This window comes from Bos mutus, chromosome 20 (genome assembly GCF_027580195.1).
Source record: "Bos mutus isolate GX-2022 chromosome 20, NWIPB_WYAK_1.1, whole genome shotgun sequence".
Classification (NCBI taxonomy): Eukaryota; Metazoa; Chordata; class Mammalia; order Artiodactyla; family Bovidae; genus Bos; species Bos mutus.
The window spans coordinates 33,165,553-33,190,272 of record NC_091636.1 but is presented as its reverse complement, the minus strand read 5'-3'; the positions used below and the strand labels follow the sequence as shown (position 1 = coordinate 33,190,272).

General features: G+C 38.5%; 1 protein-coding gene across 1 annotated transcript in view; it reads right to left on the bottom strand.

Moving 5' to 3' along the window:
- C6 (complement C6) overlaps positions 1 to 24,720 on the bottom strand; it is a 76,684-nt gene that overhangs the window by 37,297 nt on the left and 14,667 nt on the right. Inside the window, exons 5-8 of the mRNA XM_005889718.3 lie at positions 21,082 to 21,223; positions 16,093 to 16,231; positions 10,649 to 10,849; positions 4,382 to 4,622 (exon numbers count right to left, since the gene is read on the bottom strand). Of these exons, the coding sequence (XP_005889780.2) occupies positions 4,382 to 4,622; positions 10,649 to 10,849; positions 16,093 to 16,231; positions 21,082 to 21,223 (723 nt within the window). The remainder of the gene's footprint in view (positions 1 to 4,381; positions 4,623 to 10,648; positions 10,850 to 16,092; positions 16,232 to 21,081; positions 21,224 to 24,720) is intronic.

Below are 24,720 nucleotides of genomic sequence, written 5' to 3'. Positions count from 1 at the left end.
TTATTCTTATTTACTTTACAATATTGTATTGGTTTTGCCATACATCAACACGCACCCGCCACGGGTGTACATGTGTTCCCCATTATTCTTAAGGACTTCAAAAATTGGTGGGGGATGTCAGGGATTGAGTGGGACAGAGGCAGGGAAACAGGTCTGGCTGTTTGGAGGCTGACTTGGTACTGCGTCTCTGGGGTAGTTTGAGAAGTGTTTCCTTTTTTTTTTTTTTTTTTAAAACAGCTTCCCAAGTCACCTGACCTGGTACGTGAAACACCAAAATTAGAATCCAATTTTTTTTTGCTGTTTAGTTTAAAATTGCCTTGCAAAATACAAGCATATAAGAGATAGAGCTGTTAGGTGAACTATCAAGCACCTTAAAGCAAAGTAGTTTATCAATACTGATTCTTAGGGTTGCAGGTTACAAGAGGCAGGGAGGAGTGTTATCAGAGCCAGAGGCACCATGTGAGTATGTGATGCTAGAATATAAACCTGGGTGTGCGGCTCACCAAGGAACGAAGCTGAGTAGATGCGGATGAGGCTTCCTACTTTGTAGTTTTTTCAATAGTTTGACACATTCAAAGAGAGAAATCAAAGATTGGGAGTAAAAAAATGTCTTGGTTTGAGGCCCTCGTGTGTACCTGGCATTTTAATTTCTAACAAAAAAGATGGCTGTTTTGATTAGGCTGAATAAATATGACTCATTCTTCTTCCAGTGGCATTGTTCTTATAAATGGGTTAGTCAAGTGTTTGGGCCGTGTGAGGAATTTAATGGTCCCCTAACCCTTTCTTATTCTTTCATTAGATTTCTATGATTTATTTTAAATGATTTTTTGAGGTGGGCCATTTTTAAAGTCTTTATTGAATTTGTTAGAATGTTGCTTCCGGGTTTTTTGTTTTGCTTTGGTTTTCTGGCCTTGAGGCATGTAGGATCTTAGCCCCCTGACCAGAGATCAAACTTATATCCTCTGCATTGGCAGGCAGAATCTTAACCACCGGACCGCCGGGCAAGTCCCTAGCTTCTATGACTTATAAATGAAAATTAAATTGCATGTGACCAATTCATTAACTATAGCATAATTAATGAACTATAAACCTCGTTAATTTCAGTTTCTAATGGTTACAGGGGAATCCTTCAAGATTTGAATGACGAATCTCTCTTGTGAGCCGTGGTATTGGTCATGCGGTGTTGAAAATGTCAAGGCTTTATCAGTGAATTTCTGTACCAGCCTTTTCTTCCCCACAAGATGCCCTACAGCTTACGTCTGACCCTATCCACACTGACAAAGGAGTTGCTTGATGCTGAAGCACTTGCAGTCTCAAACCTGAGTTTGATGTGGCACAGGAATGAGTATTGCAGAAATGTCCTCAGCTACTCTGACTGGGCAAAGATCAACAGTGTCAATCAAAAATGTCATACTGATAAACAGTGGGGTGAATAGCTTTTATTTTTCAGTCAGAGCAGAACATGACTTCCCAGCAAAAGAAATTTAAAATTACCATGTTGTAATAACATGATATTTTAATTGTTTACTGTTTTCTCTGTGTCCCTGAAGTTCTTTTTACCTTGCACACTAGAGCAAGGTCAACTTTTTATTCAAGGTTTTAAATTGACCATGGAACATTGCAGAATTGAGGAATACATCAAGAGATGCAAATAAAAAGCAATTTAATTTTGTTTTATTCTTCTTGCACTAGAGAAAGTACTCAGAGGTATTCGAGTCATTTTTTTTTTAAATTAATGACAAGGGATATAACTCTTATTGAATAAAGCAAATAAAATTAAGCCTAAACTCTAGCTCTACATTGTGGCAAACGAAGTAAGGGGAAAAGAACTAAAAAGGGGAAAAGGAAGGAGGCCAAAATATGGATTCATCCACATGAGATGAAGCATATGAGAGTGGCAAAAACATTCATCCATATGAGAGTGGGCAAAGACAGACGCACACCCACTGCAGAATTCCATTTTAATGAGATTTTTTCTAAGTGTGTTTCATCTTAAACCACAGTTAAAATTAAGTGCCAATATTATTATTGTGACTCAGAGAAGTATATATATATACACACATATATATATGCACATATTTCATGACTATAAGATTATATATTACATATAAAATATGAGAATGTATTATATACATATACATAAATATTATATATATGTGTGTAGTGTTTGTATGTGTACATAGGTGTGTATGGTTGTATGTTTCCAGTTTTATATGACACCTCAGACTCTCTTTCTTTCTCTTATTATGTATATCTGTGTGTCTAAAGTCTCTACCTTTATTTAAAGAGAAAGAGATGGAAAGTGAGAGTGTTTCAGGAAGAAAGTACAGCTCATCACTCTTCATTTTAGTTATAGGGCTTCAACTATTAAAATCCTGGATAGTTGATTAAAGATTCACATAGTTCTTTAACTGACCTGAATTCTAAGCCTTTAGCAGCTTTGCTGTAAATACATGATGAGTATAGCTTATCGAATGAGAAATTATTCTCTGGGCTACAGCAGCAGTGACCAGAATAATTTCTTCCCTAGGGTGAGACGAAACCAAGACAAGGGCCAGAGACTTCCCCCAATCATTTTTGCTCAGCTTTAAGGTTGATGCTGTTCTCAATGGCAAAGACATCAAATTCAGTGAGCAAACATTACTCCAGTAGAAAGGATAACTGTAATGAAATGTAAGAGGCAACGTGGAAAGCCCATCGTAGTGTAAATCTCTGGGATTTCAGTTAACTCTGTCAGGCAAAAAATTTTGAAGACTTTCTTACTGAAAATCCTTTTCAAAGACATATGTCCTATCTCCTCTCTTAAAAAGCAGATCATGATGGACATCTGCTCATTTAAAGTTAGGAAAAACTCAGGGAACCCACATTAAATATAACTATTTGCCATTATGAGATATAAGAATAGAGGGACTGAAATTCTACTGACCCCAGGGGTGGCTTGGTGTCTTTTAAAATAAATTCCTGATTTCTTTTGTAGAAGAGTCAAATGATCAAGAATTCTGATTTATTTAGGAGAATTGGACACTTGGGTTCTGGTTATTACATAGTTCCTAATCATGTTTTAAAGATAGAAGCATCACAAGGATGCTGTGTCATTTCACACTGAAGCCTGAAAACAAATTTATAAAAAGGTACTTAAGCTCTAATAGAAATGAATATTAGTGACTGAGTGACTTCACTTTCCCTTTTCATTTTCATGCATTGGAGAAGGAAATGGCAACCCACTCCAGTGTTCTTGACTGGAGAATCCCAGGGATGGGGGAGCCTGGTGGGCTGCAGTCTCTGGGGTCGCACAGAGTCGGACACGACTGAAGCGACTTAGCAGCAGCGACAGCAGCAAGATAATAGTTAAGAAATCAAAAGTTATTTTTTTAAACCAAGATTTATATTATTATTTTATATGTAATCAGAAAATATCACAGATTATATCCCTGGATATAAAATTGCAACTTTTCCTCAAAGAAAAGTGCCTCCCATCTGGTTTCAAGTTTCACCACCAGTAGGGGCATGTCTGGCTCATATTAACTTAGTCCCTTGTCAAGTTATTAATTGCTTTTCATCTTTTGTCCTTGGCTTTTAGTTAAAATCATTAAAAGAAAAAGACTAGGTCCAGTCTTTAGAACTCAGTTCTTTCATTGCCTAGGGGCCCAGGTTCAGTCTCTATTGGGGAACTGAAATCCCACAAGCCATGTAGCAAAAAAAAAAAAAAAAGTGTCAGTGGATTTGTTGTAATTACATTTTTATAAAATTATCTCCTATAAAAATTCTATAAGTAAATTATTTTTTAGAGTTTAGTTCCAAGACAAATTTTGTTTTCCTAGGTGATAGCATGTATCTATCTCTTTTTAGTTTACCACTGCTAGGCAAAATCCCATGGACGGAGGAGCCTGGTGGGCTGCAGTCCATGGGGTCGCTGAGAGTTGGATAAGACTCAGTGACTTCACTTTCACTTTTCACTTTCATGCATTGGAGAAGGAAATGGCAACCCACTCAAGTGTTCTTGCCTGGAGAGTCCCAGGGACGGGGGTGCCTCGTGGGCTGCCGTCTATGGGGTCACACAGGGTCGGACACGACTGAAGTGACTTAGCAGCAGCAGCAGCAGCAGCAGCAGCAGGCAGTTTATGATGTTCTTAAATGTCAGGGAATTCTGGGACAAATCTGATGCCCAAGGAGGTTAAGCCTATTTATTTCTCCTTCTTCTTTTGGCCTGAATTTTCTATTTTTATTTTCTTGAGTATGTACATTTTCGTTGTTCTTCATATAATTTTGGAAATAAAGCATGGTCAAAATAAAGTCAATAAAGAACTGAAAGGATATAGTAAGAGAAAAATGCAATACACAGTATCTTATCAGTTAAAAAGAAGTGTTGAAGAAATCAAACCTGAGTTCTTTAGTTCCTCCTTGCTAAACTGATAAAGGAGGTCGTACACGCCTCCCAGGGAGCCAGAGGTGAAATAGTGAGTCCCGAAGTCATCAAAGATCCGGCTGTATAAAGCAGAGTTGTATTCTAGAGGCAGATGGTTAAGTGCTTTCAAGAAGACATCAGAAAGCTGCAGATCTTTAGTTTTCATTGTGAAGTTTAAGACTTTTATGACTTTATGGATCCTAATAAAACTGGAAGCCTAAATGGAAGAGAAGAAAGAAGTGAAAAAAAAAGATGATTAAAGGTAATGAAAGCTTGAGGTATCAAACATTAAATGTTTATTATCAGCTTCATTGTACCCATAGTATTATAATTGTTAACTGTCCATTGAATGTTCCCACATACAAAATGATAATTTTCATCTTATTTTTCCAGTACCTTTTCCATCAGTTCAGTTTCCTTAGATATCCAAAACGCTAAACAGATAAGCTGACCTCAATCATGTAAATTGTGTGATGGAGGGATATGCTGTCTACCAAAAAGAAATCAAGGATCAAAAAGTCAATCTTGCTTTTTTGATGGTCAATCATGGGTGCACCCCTACTGCATTTTTATTTAGAAAGCCTTGCTAATGCAAATAATTGAAAAAATATTGTATACATTTTCAGCTGGAAGTTACACAATGAAATTCAAGTTGTAGCTTTGTCCACCAGCTGGGGAAAGCATGTCAATTCTCTGGGCCTCAGTTATCTGGGAAAACTCACCTGTGCACAGCCTTCATCTGTGACACTTCACACTCCTTTCAACGCCAAGATGCTATGACTCAAAATTACTTAGGTGGTAAAATTAAGCAAAATCGTTTATATCCTCTGTCCTATATCCACAAACAGAACTATTTGTTTGGAGGTTCTTTTTTCTTTAATAATCTCTTGTTATGTCAGGTTAATTTAGGATTATGTGGTTGGTAGCTGCCCCAAATTTCATTCCATTAAATTGTCCTTTCCCACAGACACTGAATTTTATGAGTATATCCACAATACTGTTGTTTTAAAAAATTTTAGATATTGTAACTAATTTCTTAGTTTTAGCAAATTGTAATGTTTAAGTAATAAAAAGAGAGGGGCATATTTTAGCCAAAAATCTGTATTAGTTAAATTGTTAAACCTGTTATTATTATGGCTGCAAATTATTAAACAGCTATCTTCCCATGTGCTATAATTATGACACAAAATGACTATTAACACAGAAGGGAAAAAAAAAAACACCACAAAGCCTGAGGAAGAGGCAACATTTATTCCCCTCCCTCTGTTTTCCTCTTGCTATTCCTCCCTCCTCCCCTCCCTTTCTCCTTGCTCCCTTCTTCCCTTCAATACATGTTTCTCTCAGCTATCTCAGAGGCAGTGGACACAAATGGGAGCAAGGCAGAAAAAATTCATGCCGTTGTGGAGCTTACATTTTAAGTGTCCATTAACTGTAAGTTTAATACTTGAGTTTTGTCATGGAGGTGTGGCTTTGGAAAGGTAGAGGGACATGGTGCTCTTAGGAAGAAGCACTCTTACTCCCTGAATATCTGAAATGCCTGTTTGGTTATGCGCATTGAAATAGGCTGTTCAAAATTTTCAGGTCACTTTAAAAACGAAATTGTGGGACATACAAGGTAACTCGGCTTAGCACAAACATCTCCCTGGTGCTCCATTTGTCAGTTTCTGATGGCTAGAGCTGGCTATTTTGGACTAAAAAATTACATGACAGCAAGTTATTAACTATGTATGGTCTATTTCAACATTTTGTGAAATCTTGCATTATTTTAACCATCTTTTTGTTGGTTCAGTTTTGTAAAGCAATTCAAAAACACACTGAATCCTACTGAGATAACTGGTTTTTTGACTTTGAAACAGACTATCTGACCAACCAATGTTTAGTCAGATCTGTGCTTGACAAAGCATTGAGCACCGCTGAAGGGCTTGAAATGATTTTCAAGCTTGTGGGACCTTGTTTTCAGTATTTGAAGATTAAGAGAGGTTGCAGAAGCATTTTCTATTTAACCCGAGATATCCTGATTCCGTTCATATCTAATCAAAGATGTTGGGTTGAACCATACAAAGTTGCCAATCTTGTAAGTCAAAAATGGTTGAATATCAGCAATTTCATATGTTTGAACCTGATACTGTGAATAGTCTGAAATGTTTCCACTTTGAGACAGATATTAGAGGATCAAATAAAAACTGTTTACCTACAAATAAGAGTTTTGTAAGTATTCTCTAGCATGTTTGAGACATTTAAAAACCAATTCTGAGAAGCAAATCTTAATATTGAAAGTGAAAGTGAAGTCACTCAGCCTTGTCTGACTCTTTGCAACCCTATGGACTGTAGGCTACCAGGCTTCTCCGTCCATGGGATTTTCCAGGCAAGAGTACCGAGTGGGTTGCCTTTTCCTTCTCCAGGTTGTCTTCCCGACCCAGGGATCGAATCCAGGTCTCCTGCACTGCGGGCAGACTCTTTACCCTCTGAGCCACCAGGGAAGCTGGTATATATATATATGTCTGTATAGATACACACACACACACACACACACACACACACACGTGTGTGTGGCTCATTCAATAAAAGAAACCAGCCTGCAATGCAGGAGACCCGACTTCAATCCCTGCGTTGGGAAGATTCCTTGGCGAAAGGAATGGATATCCACTTCAGTATTCTTGCCTGGCAAATTCCATGAACAGAGGAGCCTGGTGGGCTACAGTCCATGGGATCACAAAGATTTGGACACGACTGAGTGACTACAACACACACACACACACATATATATTTCAGCACCTCCATTTCTCTCCTCATCTTTGATTATATTTTTGGGCAGTGATTTCCAATCCTGGATATGCAACCTGGAGGACTTTCAGTAAACTAAAAGAAGGACGTGAGGGGCATCATATAATCCATGATATAACCCATAATCCATTCAGAAGTGAACTAACAGGGGCTCCCCTGGTGGCTCAGTGGTAAAGAATCTGCATGCCAATGCAGGAGAAATGGGTTTGATCCCTGATCTGGGAAGATCCCACATGCCGTGGAGCAACTAAGCCCGTATGCCCAAGTCCATGCTTCTCAACAAGAGAAGCCCCTGTAGTGAGAAGCCTGCACACCGTGACTAGAGAGTAGCCCCCACTTTCTATATTAGAGGAAAGCCTGTGTCACAACGAAGACCCAGCACAGTCAAAAATAAATAAATAAATAATTTTTAAAGTAGGCTAACAATCTGTGTTATAAAAGGAATCTGTTTTGTTCTTTTTTTACATGCTCATATCACTAGAGCTATACTCTTTTCAGAGTTTGATGAAAATAAGCAAGAAGCTTGAAATAGAATGTGGTAGATGTGAATAGTGGGCAAAAGTTAGAAAATTGATTTCATTTCCCAATTCTGGCATTTACTCATTTTACGATCACGAGTCACTTAGCTTCTTGTATTTGAGTATAGTGCCTGATGCAGGGTAGGTCTGTGATGGATGTCAGTTGAATTAAAAATAAATATATGGACTTCAGTCTACTTATCTGCAAAATGATGTTAAAAATATCTACCATTACATGTTAAATAGTAAAGAAGGCTGAGTGCCAAAGAATTGATATTTTTGAACTGTGGTATTGGAAAAGACTCTTGAGAGTCCCTTGGACAGCAAGGAGATCAAACCAGTCAATCCTAAAAGAAATCAACCTCGAATATTCACTGGAAGGATCGATGCTGAAACTCCAGTACTTTGGCCACCTAATGCCAACCCATTGGAAAAGACTCTGATGCTGGAAAAGATTGAAGGCGGGAGAAGAAGGGGACAATAGAGGATGAGATGGTCAGATGGCATCACCAACTCAGTGAACATGACTTTCAGCAAGCTCCAGTAGATGGTGATGGACAGGGAAGCCTGGCATGCTGCAGTCCATGGGGTCACAAGAGTTGGACATGACTGAGTGAACAACAACATTACCTCTTAGGGTTCTTTTGAAGACAAATGAAATGCTTGGAAAAATTATCTGTAAAGTATTATATGCTATGCTAAGTCACTTCAGTCGTGTCCGACTCTGTGCGACCCCATAGACGGCAGCCCACCAGGTTCCTCCATCCCTGGGATTCTCCAGACAAGAACACTGGAGTGGGCTGCCATTTCCTTCTCCAATGCATGAAAGTGAAAAGTGAAAGTGAAGTCGCTCAGTCGTGTCCGACTCTTAGCGACCCCATGGACTGCAGCCCACCAGGCTCCTCCGTCCATGGGATTTTCCAAGCAAGAGTACTGGAGTGGGGTGCCATTGCCTTCTCCGAAAGTATTATAAGTACTCATATCTACATAAGTATATGAATGAATTAATAAAAAATACGAGGGGCACTATGGTAGAAACATAAAGAGCAATAAAGTGGTGCCCTCCAGTGCTGGTCCCTTTGGTTCTGACACTGGTACTTTGGTCTATTCTTTTCACATCTCCCATCAAGTTCTAGGATTCAGGACTCAATCTTCCCATATGTCTCTTTGGAAAGAATAAATCCTACTTAGAGTGGTGGTTGTAATGAGAAATAGATACTATTTTAAAAGACACTTGTAAATGTCTAAAAATGCCTAATAGAAATCTAACCCCTAAATCACTTAAGAGTTGGAATACATATCTAGATTTTACAAGCAAACAAAGGAAAAAGGAAGATATGAGGAAAGATTAACCAATGAAGATGCAGTTTTATGTATTGAAAAGTTCCATTAATTCCTGGCAAGATTAGTAGATAAAGTCCAATGCTTAGAGTATTAAAAATTGCAAATTTCCAGAGAGAGAACAAAAGAAAGAAGATCAGCTTACATGTAATTTTTCCTATGTAACAATAGAAATTAGAAGATAGTAGAATAACATCCACCAGCTATCAAGAAAAGAAGACTGTGTTCCAAGATTTCTTTATCCAGTCAAGATATTTTGCATCTTTATTGTTCAATTAAAAGGTAGACATTTGTATATATATAAGGATTTAGGGAATATACTTTGCATGTATCCTACCTAAAGAAAACACTGAAAATATGGCAATTGCATGAGAACAGGATCTCAAGAAAGGGAAGATCAAAGAAGAAGTGGTGATGAGCATGTATATGGGAGGTCAGTTCAGTTCAGTCTCTCAGTCGTGTCCGACTCTTTGCGACCCCATGAATCGCAGCACACCAGGCCTCCCTGTCCATCACCAACTTCTGGAGTTCACTCAGACTCACGTCCATCGAGTCGGTGATGCCATCCAGCCATCTCATCCTCTGTCGTCCCCTTCTCCTCCTGCCCCCAATCCCTCCCAGCATCAGAGTCTTTTCCAATGAGTCAACTCTTCGCATGAGGTGGCCAAAGTGCTAGACCTATATAAAATATATACTCATACACATATACATAGTAATACACAAATACAAAATACATATTCTGGACTGGAATTTATCAGTATTATGTGAGGAATTGTTAATAGGGAAGATGAGATCCAGAATAAATTACTAATGAACATATATAATATAAAAAAGAATACGAAACAATCCCTAGGAATAACTTGGAATACAAAGATTTTGAACTATCTCAATAAAACTGGAGGCTTTGGAGGCTTGTGGTGGTAGTGGTGGGGAAAGAAAGAAGCAAGTATGTTTGGAGATTGTGGGAATGGAATGCGGGGAGTAGAAAAATGATTAATCCTTTGGTGGAGGCTATATATCACTTTATGGAATAAAAGAAAAACATTGGTTTAATTATGTGCAGTAACCAGAGAAGGGTAAGTACCAGCAGAATTTAAAAGTTTAGTAGAACTTCCAAAATGACCAAAAAAAGTAAGAAGAAATGTGACAAAGAAAAGTAAAGAAACAAGAAACTAGCAACAAAGTTAAATGAGTGAAATATATTAAAGAGGGAAGGAGCATGATTAAATATTTCAGGAAAGATACTAAATAGAAGTTGGCTGAATTTCTCCAGCAAAGACCCTAGACTGTCAGATTATGTTAAAAAAAAAAAAGCAAAATTCTGTTACATGTGTTTTATAAGAAAAGCATTTAAAATAATAAGACAAAAGTTAAAAGAGCAAGAACACAACCACAAACACAGCCAAATGCTTGCAAAAAAGGCATTATTATCTCTATAACTTTTGAAGTGGGCTATAACAACAAAAAAGTAAGTCTACTTAAATCTATGTTAGAAATCCTACTATTTGATATTAAAATGATCTCCTTCTCCTTGCACGATTGCTGGAATTGGTGTTATTTTTCAGGAGAAATTAAGAAGATCAAGAACCACTTTTATTACCTTTTTTTGGGAGGCTTGAATGGCTTGTTTGAAGGCAGAAGAATGGGAGCTGCTTTGACTTCTCTTTGAGGAATAGAAAATGGGTACACGAAAAGAGCTCGTTGCTAGGCCAGAACCTAAGGCTTCTTGATCTTTATTATCTTCGAGAGCAATTAAATCGTCGTAGAAATCTGTTTCCAAATCATCTTCTTTAGTTTGCACCTGGAGGAAAATCCACAAGAAATAAAACGTAATTCAGGAAATTAGAGCTATTTGTGAACACCTAATGCAATGATCATTCATTCATTGATGCATTGAGTAAACAGTTATTGTGGACCCGTTTTCCTAGAGAACAAGGAATAGTATTAGTCTGTGTCTTCAGGAAGTTAATAGTTTAGTGAGGGAGAGAGACAAGCAGACACTCAATGAGAGTAGCATTATGTTGCCAAGGGGATTGCCACAAATAACTATAAAATTCAGAAAGGCAATACTAGGGAAGTTACCACCAAGGAAGTGACCCCAAACTGAGATTTAGTGAGGTGACAAGAACACAGACCTATGTTTAGTCTGCCTGTGAATTTGATGCTCTTTGCAAGCTAATGGAAGGTATGTTTCAGAAAATTGAGACCTAGAAAAGTGGAGGGCAGATCTTGTCCTACTCTGCTCTGGCTCCATCCTGAACCCCTCAGCCTTATTCATATACTGGGCATTAGCACTTCACTGGCCAAGTCTGCAAGACAGAGAACAAATCACCAATAATCCATTGGTTCTGTCTGGTAGGTGGTGATCGGTTTTCATCTGACTGGGTCTGAGAAGAAGAGAAACAGCAGCCAGTGAAACTTGAATTATGAGTACTTGATGAATTTTCCAAGCACAAGGTAAACCCTTGCTATGGTTATGCTAGTAAGAAGAGAACATTGGACAAATTTTTAAAAGTTGCAAAGTTGATTGATTGAAGAGTACCTCTTTATGTTAAAAATGCTTGTTTTGTTGGTAATGAAAAAAACTCTTGTTTTAAATTATTTAATATTAAAATGCACAGTGAGGCAAACCACATGTCATGGTTAAATAGCTTGCACAATTAGTCAAGGGAAGAAATAACCCAGCTGCAAGAGAGTCTTGCTCAACAGTAAAATACGGTCAAAAGTTCAGGGTTCCTTTGAGACATTGCAGTGCATGCTAGTTAGCTTTTAAAATGTCCACAATGAAGCGCATCCATTAACAACAAAGCAATACAACCATAATTAAATGTAGTTGCTGACATTTCTTTAATATTTGTTTAAAAACCTCGGCTACAAATATTTAGTTTTATAAATTAACCCTCATGTAAGAAAAGATGTGTCGACTTAAAGAAAAAATATATTTGCATGTAAAGTAAGGACATTGGGTATCCTGGGAAGAAGCTCAGAGAAAATCTGACCATGTATGTTAGCTTGGTGAGAAGGCAAGTTTATCGCTGAGCAATGCTGAAAAATTGAACTGGGAAACTGGGGCCAGGCCTCGTATATTCTGATAAAGCATTTGAATTGACTTCTAAAGGCAAGATTTTGCATCTAATAAGTTCTTTAACAATATTAATTGAAGGATTGAAAAATTGGGGATGCCACAGATTGTTTTGCAAAGATCATGTTAACTATAGCTAAAGTAGAGGCAAGGAGAGCAGTTTAAAAAACTGTTGCAAAAAAGTCAGTTGAAACAGAATGGCTAGGTCCAAGGCAACATTGGTTGGATAGAGACAGAGTGGTGGATTTGAAAGATATTTAGGAGGTAAATCAACAGAAGTTGTTGACCAAGTAGAGGTGAATGTGTGTGTGTTCATGTGCGTGGGGGTGGGGGGGGGCAGGGGTGGGGAGAGAGAGAGAGAAATAATGAATGGGAATGCTGTTCCATGAACAGGAATATGGAAAGCCAAGACAATTTCAAAAGGAGGAAGAGTTCTTTTCATAATGTGTAAAGAACAGCTGGCGAGCTCTGATTAGCTTCATCTTCCTAGCTTTTCCCAGAAAGAGATGTTAAGCAAGCTCTGGGAAAAAGGTTTTAATCCCCATTTTACATCTTATTTCTAGCCCATCCTGACTATCTGTGGATCTTGTGGGCTGATGACTCCTAGAGCTTGAAATGTGTCGACATTTTCACTTTTGTGTCTGAAGAAAGGAGCTGGGTTTGTAGGGAGGGGTAGAAAACAGTTGAGAGAGGCTGGGGGAACGGACAGGATGGGCGACACTTGGTTGCTTGTGATGTGAGGGTTAGAGACAGAGCCTAAAGTTCTGAATTTCACAAGGGATTTAGAGAGGCTTTGGGGCACTGCAGACCTTTGAAGTCTTTCAGGCTTTAGGATGCAGCAAGAAATGTTATCTAGGTAGGTCAGTGTACTGGTAAGAATCAAAAAGACTAGTGATAACTGCTCTGTACTTCGCTGGTGACAGCGAGTACTTAGTGTCTAGCCAGTAGCAAGCAGCAACTCCTAAGAAAAGAGATGAGGTGTCCTGAGATAGTGATACAACTCTGGGGACTGGTGCAGGGGTAGTACCGTGACAGAGCTCTGCATTTAGCACTTGGGAGATCCCTGAGGGGCAGGATTCTTCCTACCGTCTTCCATTCTGACTTCCTGTCCAACTGCCTTCCATTCAGCAGCCTTCTCTAGTCTTTGTGTACCGGCCAGCTCATGATTTCCATTGTCTCAATATGCTCTGATACTGTAGAAGAATGGGAGTCAGATGCCTGCTGAATTTCTCTTCCTCTGTTGTTTTCGGTGGGGAACAGCTTAGATTTGCACAGATGCCTGTTAACGGCCGGAACAAAGTAATACAGGGGTCAGTGGAAAGTAAGCTACTGTAAGGAAAGTAAGTGACCTTGGCTCTGGTCATTTCCATACCTTTGAAGAAATATCACCATGACCTTCCTCAGCAGTTGAATATTATCTAAAACTCAATGACATATAGATAGAGACTAACTCAGGCAGCTTCTTAAGGTTGAATGAATTTCAGAACTACATGGATAACGAGAAGAATCTACTTCCTTCTGAATGAGGAATTTCAGGCTGTATTTCCTGCTGAAACTTGGCATGCAGGCTTGGGTTACTAAGTTACACGGGTAGATCCAGTATTCTGCTGGTAAACGTTTAAAAATCAATTGTCTGAGAGGGGGAAAAAAAAAACAAACCTGTGATTTAATACTACAGCATTGACCTTTCTCTTGCTGTATATATTCCTACTATGCTGATTTCAAGCTAACTACCTATGTGATACTCCTGAATTCAAACTTGGAAAAAGATACACAGTAGCAAATTATTATTTTTAGGGGTGTGGTGGGGAAACTAATGGTTTATAACAATTAGCAAGGACTGCCAATTGGCATTGATGGTTAAGTGTTGTGTCCTGCAAATTATTACGTAGTACTTTTATGATACAATAAATGCAAGTAACTTCAAGAGCATATATTCATGGTCACATGTGCCAAAATAATTGAGAAATGATATATTTTGAGTAATTATCATGTGTTTTTAATATCTTTATTTAAATTTAATATCATTAATCTTAATATAAGACCATATATTTAATATCTAATAATGGTCATGCTTAATAATCAGCTTACAAAAGTCCTGAAAATTTAACAGTTGGCTTTTGTAAGCTGGAAAAACTGGCTCTAGCACATCATTGGGAGAAGGAAATGGCAACCCACTCCAGTATTCTTGCCTGGAGAATCCCAGGGATGGGGGAGCCTGGTGGGTTGCCATCTATGGGGTTGCACAGAGTCGGACACGACTGAAGCGACTTAGCAGCAGCAGCAGCACATCATTGGTGAACTTCACAGGTGATACCTTTTAAATGAGAGTTTATGACAGGTACTCAGACCTGGCACTTGTTGCAGAGTCATTAATATCTTTCTTGATACTTTACTATCAAGGTCTCATCTGGCACAAATTCTAATTCCACTGTGCCATTTACTTGCTGCATTACTCTGAGAAAGTTTCTAACTTCAGTGATCTTAAACCTCCTATTATTAATAAGAGGAACATAAAGTTCATTTCTCTTTCTGGGAAGGTGGTTATGGCACCTGAGTAAAACTCATAGTATTATTTAAGAGTAAAGTGTTAACTCTGTCCACATTTGTTATCATGTGTTGAGCCAAGAGTTTTTACTTGTAAAACTGTATAAAAGAGATGCTTGCTGAGAGTATAGGCAGTATTTTTTTGGGGGGGGGTTTATTTTGAAAGTAAGCTAATGGATTGGTTGTTTAGGAGCCAGAAACCTTCCTTCAACATAACAATCATGTATATAAACGTTTGGGTTTTAGCTCCATCTAGAGAGCCTACGTCTTAAGAATAGAATACATCTTCCATCATTGACAGAATTTTTGATGCTATCTTTTCTTTGGAAGTATGTCTCTTCTGAGTTCTTTTTCAGCATTCCAGCAAGGCCTTTTCTACCTCCCTTGGTGGTAGTGAATCCTCTGGGGTTAGCATCTTCTGGATCTGTGGCGAGAGAGCGAGTATTTTCTTTACCTGGTCAGGGTCACCTGTTACTCTTGTCACATTTACTTCCAGGCAGAGGTGGGACTTCTCAAGGTAAGTCTCCCCAAAGGAGTTTGAACTTGGCAGTTGGATTCCAAGGATATTTCTCCACATCCATTAATATGTATTAGATGGTTTTTAAGTTGAGTTTGTCAAATTGGAAAATGATTATATTTATATGAATATAATCTTTTTTTTAAAGGATCGAATGACTTGCTGAATGCATATTATCTGAAAAGTGGTCTCAGAAATCATTAGGTTTTCTGAAATTCTCTCTAGCATGTCAAATTTGTATGCATGGATACAACAATTAAAGTCGTGTCTTTCTTGTTTGCCTTATCATAAATGAGAAGAAACAAACTGTTTACTTTAGTTCAGCAAGTATGGAGTACTTATCATGTGTAAGGCACTGGGCTAGATTCTAAGAATATATAATACACGGCCCCTTATCACTCAGAAGAATGAAAAGAAAACCAAACCAACTAGTAAAATGGGATGGAAGGTAAATAGAATTACCCCCATTATGCTTAAATTCATCTGGATTTTTTAGATGTGTTTTATGTCTAAATTTTGTGGTTATCTGAGAGAACTATGGTAGAGGATTCTGAATATACCAAGTCATTTATCTGAGTGGGGACCTATTATAGCTATTTGTTCATGGGAGAAAGCATGGATTCCAGAATTTGGAAAAGTTGTGCTTAAATCTTGAACCCAATTAAATGATAGATGTATAACTTTGGGCAAATTAGTTTCCTTGTTTTCCATCTGTGAATTAAGGATGAAAACACTGACATTACTGAGCTGTGGAAGGAATAAATGTCAGCACATGATAGCGATGAAGAATGCTCATTACCTTTTTATTCTGTCCCTTCCTTCATGACTCTTTTTTCACTGAAATTTAGCTTATAATCACCATTGGCACTTGGAATGCCCTCAAGATAGGCTGGCATACCTCGAAGTTGACATTTTCTAGATTGGCCGGAACACGGAATGGATTACTTGCTCTACTGCTTTTGACAGTTCTACACACTCCTCCAGTGAAAGAATTATCAAGGACTTCTCCTCTGGGCTCTCCTGCCAGGAAATGAAACCTAGAAACAGAGTAATTTTTAAGAATTCAATAGATGTAAAGCAGTCTTTAAAATTTATTGTAGTTATATGAAAGAAATTCTTCCCTTAGGCATTTTTTTTTTTTTTTTTAGGGATTAAGCATGCAGCTGAGCAAGCGCTAATCCCTTGATTCAGCAGACCCTGATCACGTGACTCCCTTAGGCATTTTTTGACTCTTGACAAATGGCTTGAAGGAAAGCCCATGTTTTCCAGTTTATGGTGAGGTATCCAAAAAGATCTGGAAGTCAAAACTCAACCCCTCTAGCTCTGTTAGGTTCTCTATATTCCACTTATTTAATTGTTCCAAGCTTTCACTATGAAATAAAATTTAGGTTTATAATTATTTCATGACTTACAAAACCAACACAAACTTTGGAAGCAGATTATGAAATAAATTACTACATAATTTATGCCATTCTGGATCCACTCTCTTTACTATCATATAGTAAAAGAATTCTTATAAAGAGCTAATAATGAAATAGTAATATTTTAATAGAATTGTAATCTATTATTATTGTTTTTACTAATAAGTATAATGATATTTAAAATCTGTTTAGCAAATGCTTACATAATGTTTACTGTGTCTAGTACTGTTTGATCTGTATTTGATATTAATATTATATTTAATTAATATTTATGACAACCATGTCATATAGGTACAATTATTATACACATTTACAAATGAGGAAATTGAAGCACAGAGAGATTAATTAGCTTAGTATAAATCAAGTATTTAAGAAACTGTTTTGTGGTAGATAAGAACTTCTCCAGAATGCTACTTGTTTTCCAAGTTCTCATAGATATTAATATTTGTTAAATTAATTCTTTTAAAAAAAGTTTTTGTCAAAATTTTAGTATTGCTGAATCACATATGATGAGATAATGCGTGCATGCTCAGTTGCTTCAGTCATGTCTGACTCTTTGTGACCCACCACAAAGACCCACCACCTGGTGTGACTGTAGCCCACCAGGCTCCTCTTCGCATGGAATTCTCCAGGCAAGAATACTGGAGTGGGTTACCATGCCCTCCTCCAAGGGATCCCTCAACCCAGGGATTGAACCCACATCTCCTGCGTCCCCTGCCTTGCAGGTGGATTCTTTACCACTGAGCCACCAGGGAAACCAATGATGAGATAATAGAAAATACCCATGATGGCGTCTGCTGCCCATTTCTTGGACAGAGCTCCCAAAACCTGTGTAATTTACGTAGTAAGAGCTCTAAGAGCATCTTTTTTTCTAATATTTGGTCTTTGACCCCAGTTTTTGACACAAGGCTTCTAACCCCTTGAAATTTCTTGAGTGATAAAAGTGTCTTTTGTTCCAATGAGGTGATTCTTTGTGGGCTCCTAGATGGGTACTGGTCACAAGAAAGATCATGCCATGAATCAAAGCTTAGAATTTTCAGCCCTACCTTCCATTCTCCAGAAAGGGGAAAGGGGCTGAAAATAGAGATATTGATGGATTACGCCTATGTAGTGAAGACTCCATAAACATCCCAAAAGTATGGGGTTCAGAGACCTTCCAGGTTGGTGAGCACATGGAGGTGCAGGTGAGTGGTACCCAAGCAAGGCATGGAAGCTCATGCCCCTTCCACATCCTTGCCATACTTCTCTCTCCCAACAGGATGTTCATCTGTATCCTTTATCATATTCTTTCATAGCAAACTAGTAAATTTAAGTAAATTGTTTTACTGGTTTCTATGAGTAGCTCTTGCAAATTAATCAAACCCAAGGAGGAGTTTATGGGAATCTCGATGTGACAGAAGCACATATGCGAACCTGAACTTGGAATCAGTATCTGACATTCTGGGGGAGTGGCGGCAGTCTTGCAGGACTGCGCCCTTAACCTATGAATCTAATACTATCTTCAGGTAGCTAAGGTCGAAATTCAATTAAATTATGGGGCAGTCACCTGGTGTCACAGACAATTGCTTGGTGGGGGGAACCCCCTGCCTATGTCTGGCATCAAAATTGTTGTGGTGTGGCAATGGTGTGAGAATAAAAGATGTACATAATAGGAAAACCCACATGTCAATCAGATCTCAGTAAAACTGATAAAAAAAAAGAATGATTCTTACCTTTCCTGTAAGATATATCTCATAGTCAAATTCTCATCCATATTTGAGTTTGTATCAGTGGGCATTTGAGAGAGGAAGTAAGAGGAGCTGGTCTGGGAAAAACTTTCCAAAGTACTTAAGTTAGCATGACTAACACAGGTGTTTAGGACTCACTTTCTGGTTTAAGAGGGGTCAATGAGGAAAAAGGAGAAGGCAGTGGCACCCCCCTCCAGTACTCTTGCCTGGAAAATCCCATGGATGGAGGAGCCTGGTAGGCTGCAGTCCATGGGGTTGCTAAGAGTTGGACATGACTGAGCGACTTCAGTTTCACTTTTCACTTTCATGCATTGGAGAAGGAAATGGCAACCCACTCCAGTGTTCTTGCCTGGAGAATCCCAGGGACAGGGGAGCCTGGTGGGCTGCCGTCTATGGGGTCGCACAGAGTCGGACACGACTGAAGCGACTTAGCCGCAGCAGCAGCAATGAGGAAAAAACAACTGATGATCTTATACTGCCTTATACAGTGTACTTATAAGTTCATCACAAACAAGAAAGGGCTTGAGAAAAATGGCTCCCAGGTCATGAGGAATCTCTCTGATGGTAGTCACTGCTGGCAGAGGCTGAAGATAGGACTTCTGTGGAGGTGGCTCTGTTAGGGCACCCCAAGGAGACTTTTAGAAGTGAAGTCAGCTATGGAGCAGTTTTTGGCTCTATTTTCTCTGCTCGCCTCTGTGGTATTTAAGTTGATTTTAAACATTTTGGTGTCTCAAACACATGGTGGCTTTTAATATGTTAGGTTTCTAAAGTGTTTTATCTAATTTGACGTTAATGTTATATTTTATAACTTTTTGAATTTCATTAGAATTTCTGTATATAAATATGCATGTGTGTTTGTGTATTTATTTCTACGTGTGTGTGTGTGCATCTGTGTGTATGCATTTGTACCTTGTCTGAGCCTGAGAGAACACAAACAACACACTATTATTGCCTGATTCTTGCTTCAGATTTCAGACCTGGCGACTGATGCTGACAAAGTAGCAATGTTGGAATGTCTTGTTAAATTCTTTATTGGAAAGATGCCATTTAAAAGTGAAGGACAGTCACTCAGGAAGCTTCTTTTTTGGGGTAGAAATGTGTTGGAGAGAAGCAGTGATTTTAAGGCCAGATAATTAGAGATTCCAGTAAGCAGCTCTCAGAACTCTCAATCCCTGGGGAGGCGAGGAGAGGACTGGCTGTCCCTGAGCCAGCGGGTTTTGCTCATTTCTGAGAATCCTTGGGACAACAGCTCTGGTTGGCAGAGTCCCACATGGTCCTTCTGCCAAAGTACACATAGCATGTGGTCTTTCCCATCTGTAACTCGAGAGTCTAGATCAACTGAACAAGAGGTGAGTTTGTAATGTTACCCAGAATCAATCAGAACATTGGAAAATGGTATTATCAGTGGGAGTTTTTGGCTGAGCTTTTCTTCCAAAGAAAAGAAAAAAAGGAAACCATTTCTGTACCTTGATAAGAAGATGCTGTGAAACACTCTTGTTGAAATAACTCTAATTAGGAGTTCTCAGGACAACCTCAAATCAGTTTGTAGCCATCCAACTTAGAGATGGGGAAATTACAGCTGAGAGATGTTCACTTACTTGGTCATAATATTGTGAATTAATGCAGAAGTAGGCGGTGGCTCAGACGGTAAAGAATCTGCCTGCGATCCGGGAGACCCAGATTCGATCCCTGGGTCAGGAAGATCCCCTGGAGAAGGGAATGGCTACCCACTCCAGTATTCTTGCCTGGAGAATCCCATGGACAGAGGAGCCTGGCAGGCTAAAGTCCATGGAGTTGTAAAGAGTCAGGACACAACTGAGCGATTAACACTTTCAGGTCTAGAACAGGGCTCCTCTTACTTCCAGATTAATGACTGTTCCACTTTCTGCTATACTTGAGTTTGGTTCTACAGCTGCTAGTTTTCATTCTAATCAAATGAGGTTGTATTTGCAACTGCTGCTGTTTGTCTTTAGTGCCTCAAGGTTTCTTTTTATGCAAGTCGGGCAGTACAAGTAAAGACTTTAAAAATCTCACTACAAAGCAATAAAAGCCTGTATAATACTATTTGCTTTCTGGCCAAAAACTGAAGGGAGAATTATTTATCATGAGAACAGGAGAGTACAAGAAATTACCTTTACTGGTTTTTCTTATGCTTTCAACTAAGGCTTAGCTCCTGTTTTCTTTTCTTTTTCTGCTTGTTTGTTTGTTTTTTTTTAAATAGGATTGTAATAGGGAAATATTGTGAATAAGTTTTAGAAGATCAAAGCACAATGGTGATTTTTAAAATACCCGTCATTGAATGATGCTTAAAAACCATTTGAGAAATGGAATATTTCCTGCCATATCAGTAAACAAAGGATGTCACAATCATCAGCAATTGCAGCTACCACCAAGGGTGAACGGGTGAGCCCTGAGGGAACTCAGGAAGGAAAGAATACCTGCAATAAGACTTTAAACAAACTATGTTTATGAAGTACTCATAACATTGTCTACTACGCACTAAATGTGGAAATGCTAAACTGAAATTATCATTTTAATTTATTAAATAGCTAAAAATTAAAAATAATTATTTTTATCATTAAGCCTGGCAGCCAAGTATCAGGGACAGATAGGACTAGTGGAAGGAGTAAGAGGTTAATGAGGAATGTGGACAATGGTGGGTCTCACTGCTTCATTGCTGCTTCCAGCTCTGGTTTTGAAATGGTTTTACTTCCCAAACGATAAAAAGATGTTACATACCCCATGCCCATCAACTGTACACCAGGGATGGGATTATGGCTCCGTGAACATACTGTTTTTTTTCTCCCACAATTCCTTTCATCTGAATTGTCTCCACAATCATTTTCTCCATTGCATTCCAACTTGCTGGCAATGCAGCGACCTGGTCAAGAAATAGTAATATTGACAAGTAATGGTCATTGAAGAGAGTATTGATTTGAAACGTGATTACTTTAAATTTCAAGGGAAGGTAGAGGGCCAGTTTTCATTATTTTTGATAGGAAATAAGGAAATGGAATAACAAACTGATATTTTCTCTTGTTTAGAATTGCAAGAGTCTGGATAGAATTATTTAGTCACTCTTGAGCTGATTGTCTTAAAGAAATAACTCTAGAATCCCATTCCCACTACAGTGAGCTTGCTGCATAAATCATGTTCTGTAGGAGAAAATTAACAAGAGGCTCAGAATTTTAATTCAGGATAATAGACTCAAGGTCACTGCTTTTATTTTTAAAAAACTATAGTTTCACACACACGTCTACTGGTACACATAACGTGACTTAATGTCTAAAATTTTATATTGAGAGAAAGAAGCTGGACACAGACGAGTCATGTCATCTGAGTCTTTTATCTCATGTTCAAGAACAAGAAGGATTAAAAAAAAAAAAAAGAACAAGAAGGATTAACTAGAAACAGGAAACAAGGAACTTTTGGGGTTTATGGAGATTTTCTGTACCTTGATCCGGGGTTATTTATATGGGTGTATATATTTGTCAAAATCAAATTGCACACTTACTATCAGTATATTTTACTATAAATAATTATTTTGAAAAGTGAAAAAAAAAGTGAAAGTGTAAGTCACTAAGTTGTATCTGACTCTGCAACTCCATGGCCTGTAGCCCTCTAGGCAAGAATACTGGAGTAGGTTACCAATCCTTTCTCCAGTGGTTATTCCTGACCCAGGGATAGAACCTGTGTCTCCTGCATTGCATGCAGATTCTTTACTGTCTGAGTCACCAGGGAAACCCCTACTTTACTATACATTATTAAATATTTTATTGTAGATATTCACTATATATGATTACTGTTATAATTACCATAATAAGAGTTTCACTACATACAATTTACTATATCTATTTTTTGGACACATTAAATTCCTGGATACCACAGTGTTAGATAGCAATTTATGTGAGTGAGTTTAGAAAATAGTACCAACTCGGATAATTCCCTTTCTTTTAAAACTTGCTGAATTTCATAATGATCCTAGGAAACAGTGTGTGCCTGTATATTACTGAAATTGAAACACTTTGTCTACAATGACAGATAGCCTGTCTCCTGCTCCTCAGTCTCTTGCATATAATCAGGAATGCTGGCATCTGTACCATTTTGTACAAGTCTCATCAACAGTGATTGAATGTTTTACTCAGGAATATCTTGTCTGGAAAATTCCATGGATAGAGGAGCCTGGTGGGCTATACAGTCCATGGGGTTGCAACGAGTCAGACATGACTGAGCGACTGAGCACCCTCACGCATACACACACATCTCGTTACCTATCTTAAATTGTGATCAACATTTCAATACAGCTATGAGTGACTATTTTGATCAACTAAAGTGCTTGAGGAAATTATATTTTTTGTTGAATTGTTTTATTTTTTATTTTTACTAATAAAGAGTTCCCCAGAAAGCACTTAGTTTCAACTTTTGGGGGGTTAATAATCTTAATGGATCATAGAAAAAGCAAGAGAATTCCAGAAAAAAACATCTACTTCTGCTTTATTGATTAGGCCAAAGTATGTGACTGTGTAGATCACAACAAACTGTGGAAAATTCTTCAAGAGATGGGAATACCAGACCACCTGACCTGCCTCCTGAGAAATCTGTATGCAGGTCAGGAAGCAACAGTTAGAACTGGACATGGGACAACAGACTGGTTCCAAATAGGGAAAGGAGTACGTCAAGGCTGTATATTGTCACCCTGCTTATTTAACTTATATGCAGAGTACATCATGCACAATGCCGGACTGGATGAAGCACAAGCTGGGATAAAGATTGCCGGGAGGAATAACCATAACCTCAGATATGCAGATGACACTACCCTTATGGCAGAAAGTGAAGAGGAACTAAAAAGCTTCTTGATGAAAGTAAGTGAAAGAGGAGAGTGAAAAAGCTGGCTTAAAACTCAGCATTCAAAAAACTAAGATCATGGCCTCCAGTCCCATCACTTCATGGCAAATAGATGGGGAAACAATGGAAACAGTGACAGACTTTATTTCCTTGGACTCCAAAATCACTGCAGATGGTGACTGCAGCCATGAAATTAAAAGACATTTGCTCCTTGGAAGAAAAGCTATGACCAACCTAGACAGCATATTCAAAAGCAGAGACATTACTTTGTCAACAAAGGCCCATCTAGTCAAAGCTATGGTTTTCCAGTGGTTATGTATGGATGTGAGAGTTGGACTATAAAGAAAGCTGAGCACCAGAGAATTGATGCTTTTGAACTGTGGTGTTGGAGAAGACTTGGGAATCCCTTGGACTGCAAGGAGATCAAACCAATCCATCCTAAAGAAAATCAGCCCTGAGTATTCATTGGAAGGACTGATGCTGAAGCTGAAACTCCAATACTTTGGCCACCTGATGTGAAGAATTGGCGCATTGGAAAAGACCCTGATGCTGGGAAAGATTGAAGGAGGGAGGAGAAGGGACGATAGAGGATGAGATGGTTGGATGGCATCACTGACTCAGGATATGAGTTTGAGCAAGCTCTGGGAGTTGGTGATGGACAGGGAAGCCTGGCATGCTGCAATCCATGGGGTCACAAAGAGTCGGACACGACTGAGCAACTGAACTGAGCTGAAGAATCATCAGTAAGAAGGTGGAATATAATGAAAGTAATTAAATCATCCTTTGATTATTCAAAATTTTATAACAAGACACTTATAGGTACGAGCATCATAATCACCCAAGACTGAAAATATAGAGGGAATTGAATTCCTGTCGGTCCTAAGATATAACCTGAAAGATACCCTGTTTTTAAAAATAACACATCTCTGGTTTTTCTTGTTTGCTTTTCCTAGAGCAGTGCAGAATGGGTAATTTAGTTTGAAATAGAGATGCTTTACCTAAAGGAGAAAAAAATGACACATCTCACAGTTTTTAAAAGTTTTGAACCTAGTACTTATAAACTTGAACAAGAGCTGATTTTTTATATTTTACTGTAAAACTCACATTTTATCAGATGGAGGTAGGGATACACATGCAAGGTACAATTCTCATTAACCTAGGTTTGTGATCAGGGTACCAGATATGTAAGAAAGTCTATTCATTTGATACTTCTGTAATGGAGCAGGACCCTGTGGGGCTTTCCCAGCTGGCCTTCTCTCGTATCCTCTGCTTTAGCTCCTCTCTGAAGTACCTACTGAATATACACACACATTTGATGCACATGTCCTGAGTTGTTTCAAAGGTGTGAAAACCCCCTACCAAATGGAAGATGTTAACCTCTTTATGACCATGAACACGTAGCCCCAGGCTTCCTGGAGCCTAAGGACTGATAAAGTTAACCTCTGTGACACAACCCTGTTACCTCATCACCAGCCAGTCAGAGAACTGTGCATGAGCTGATCACATATCCTGTGACCCCCTTCCCTTACCTGG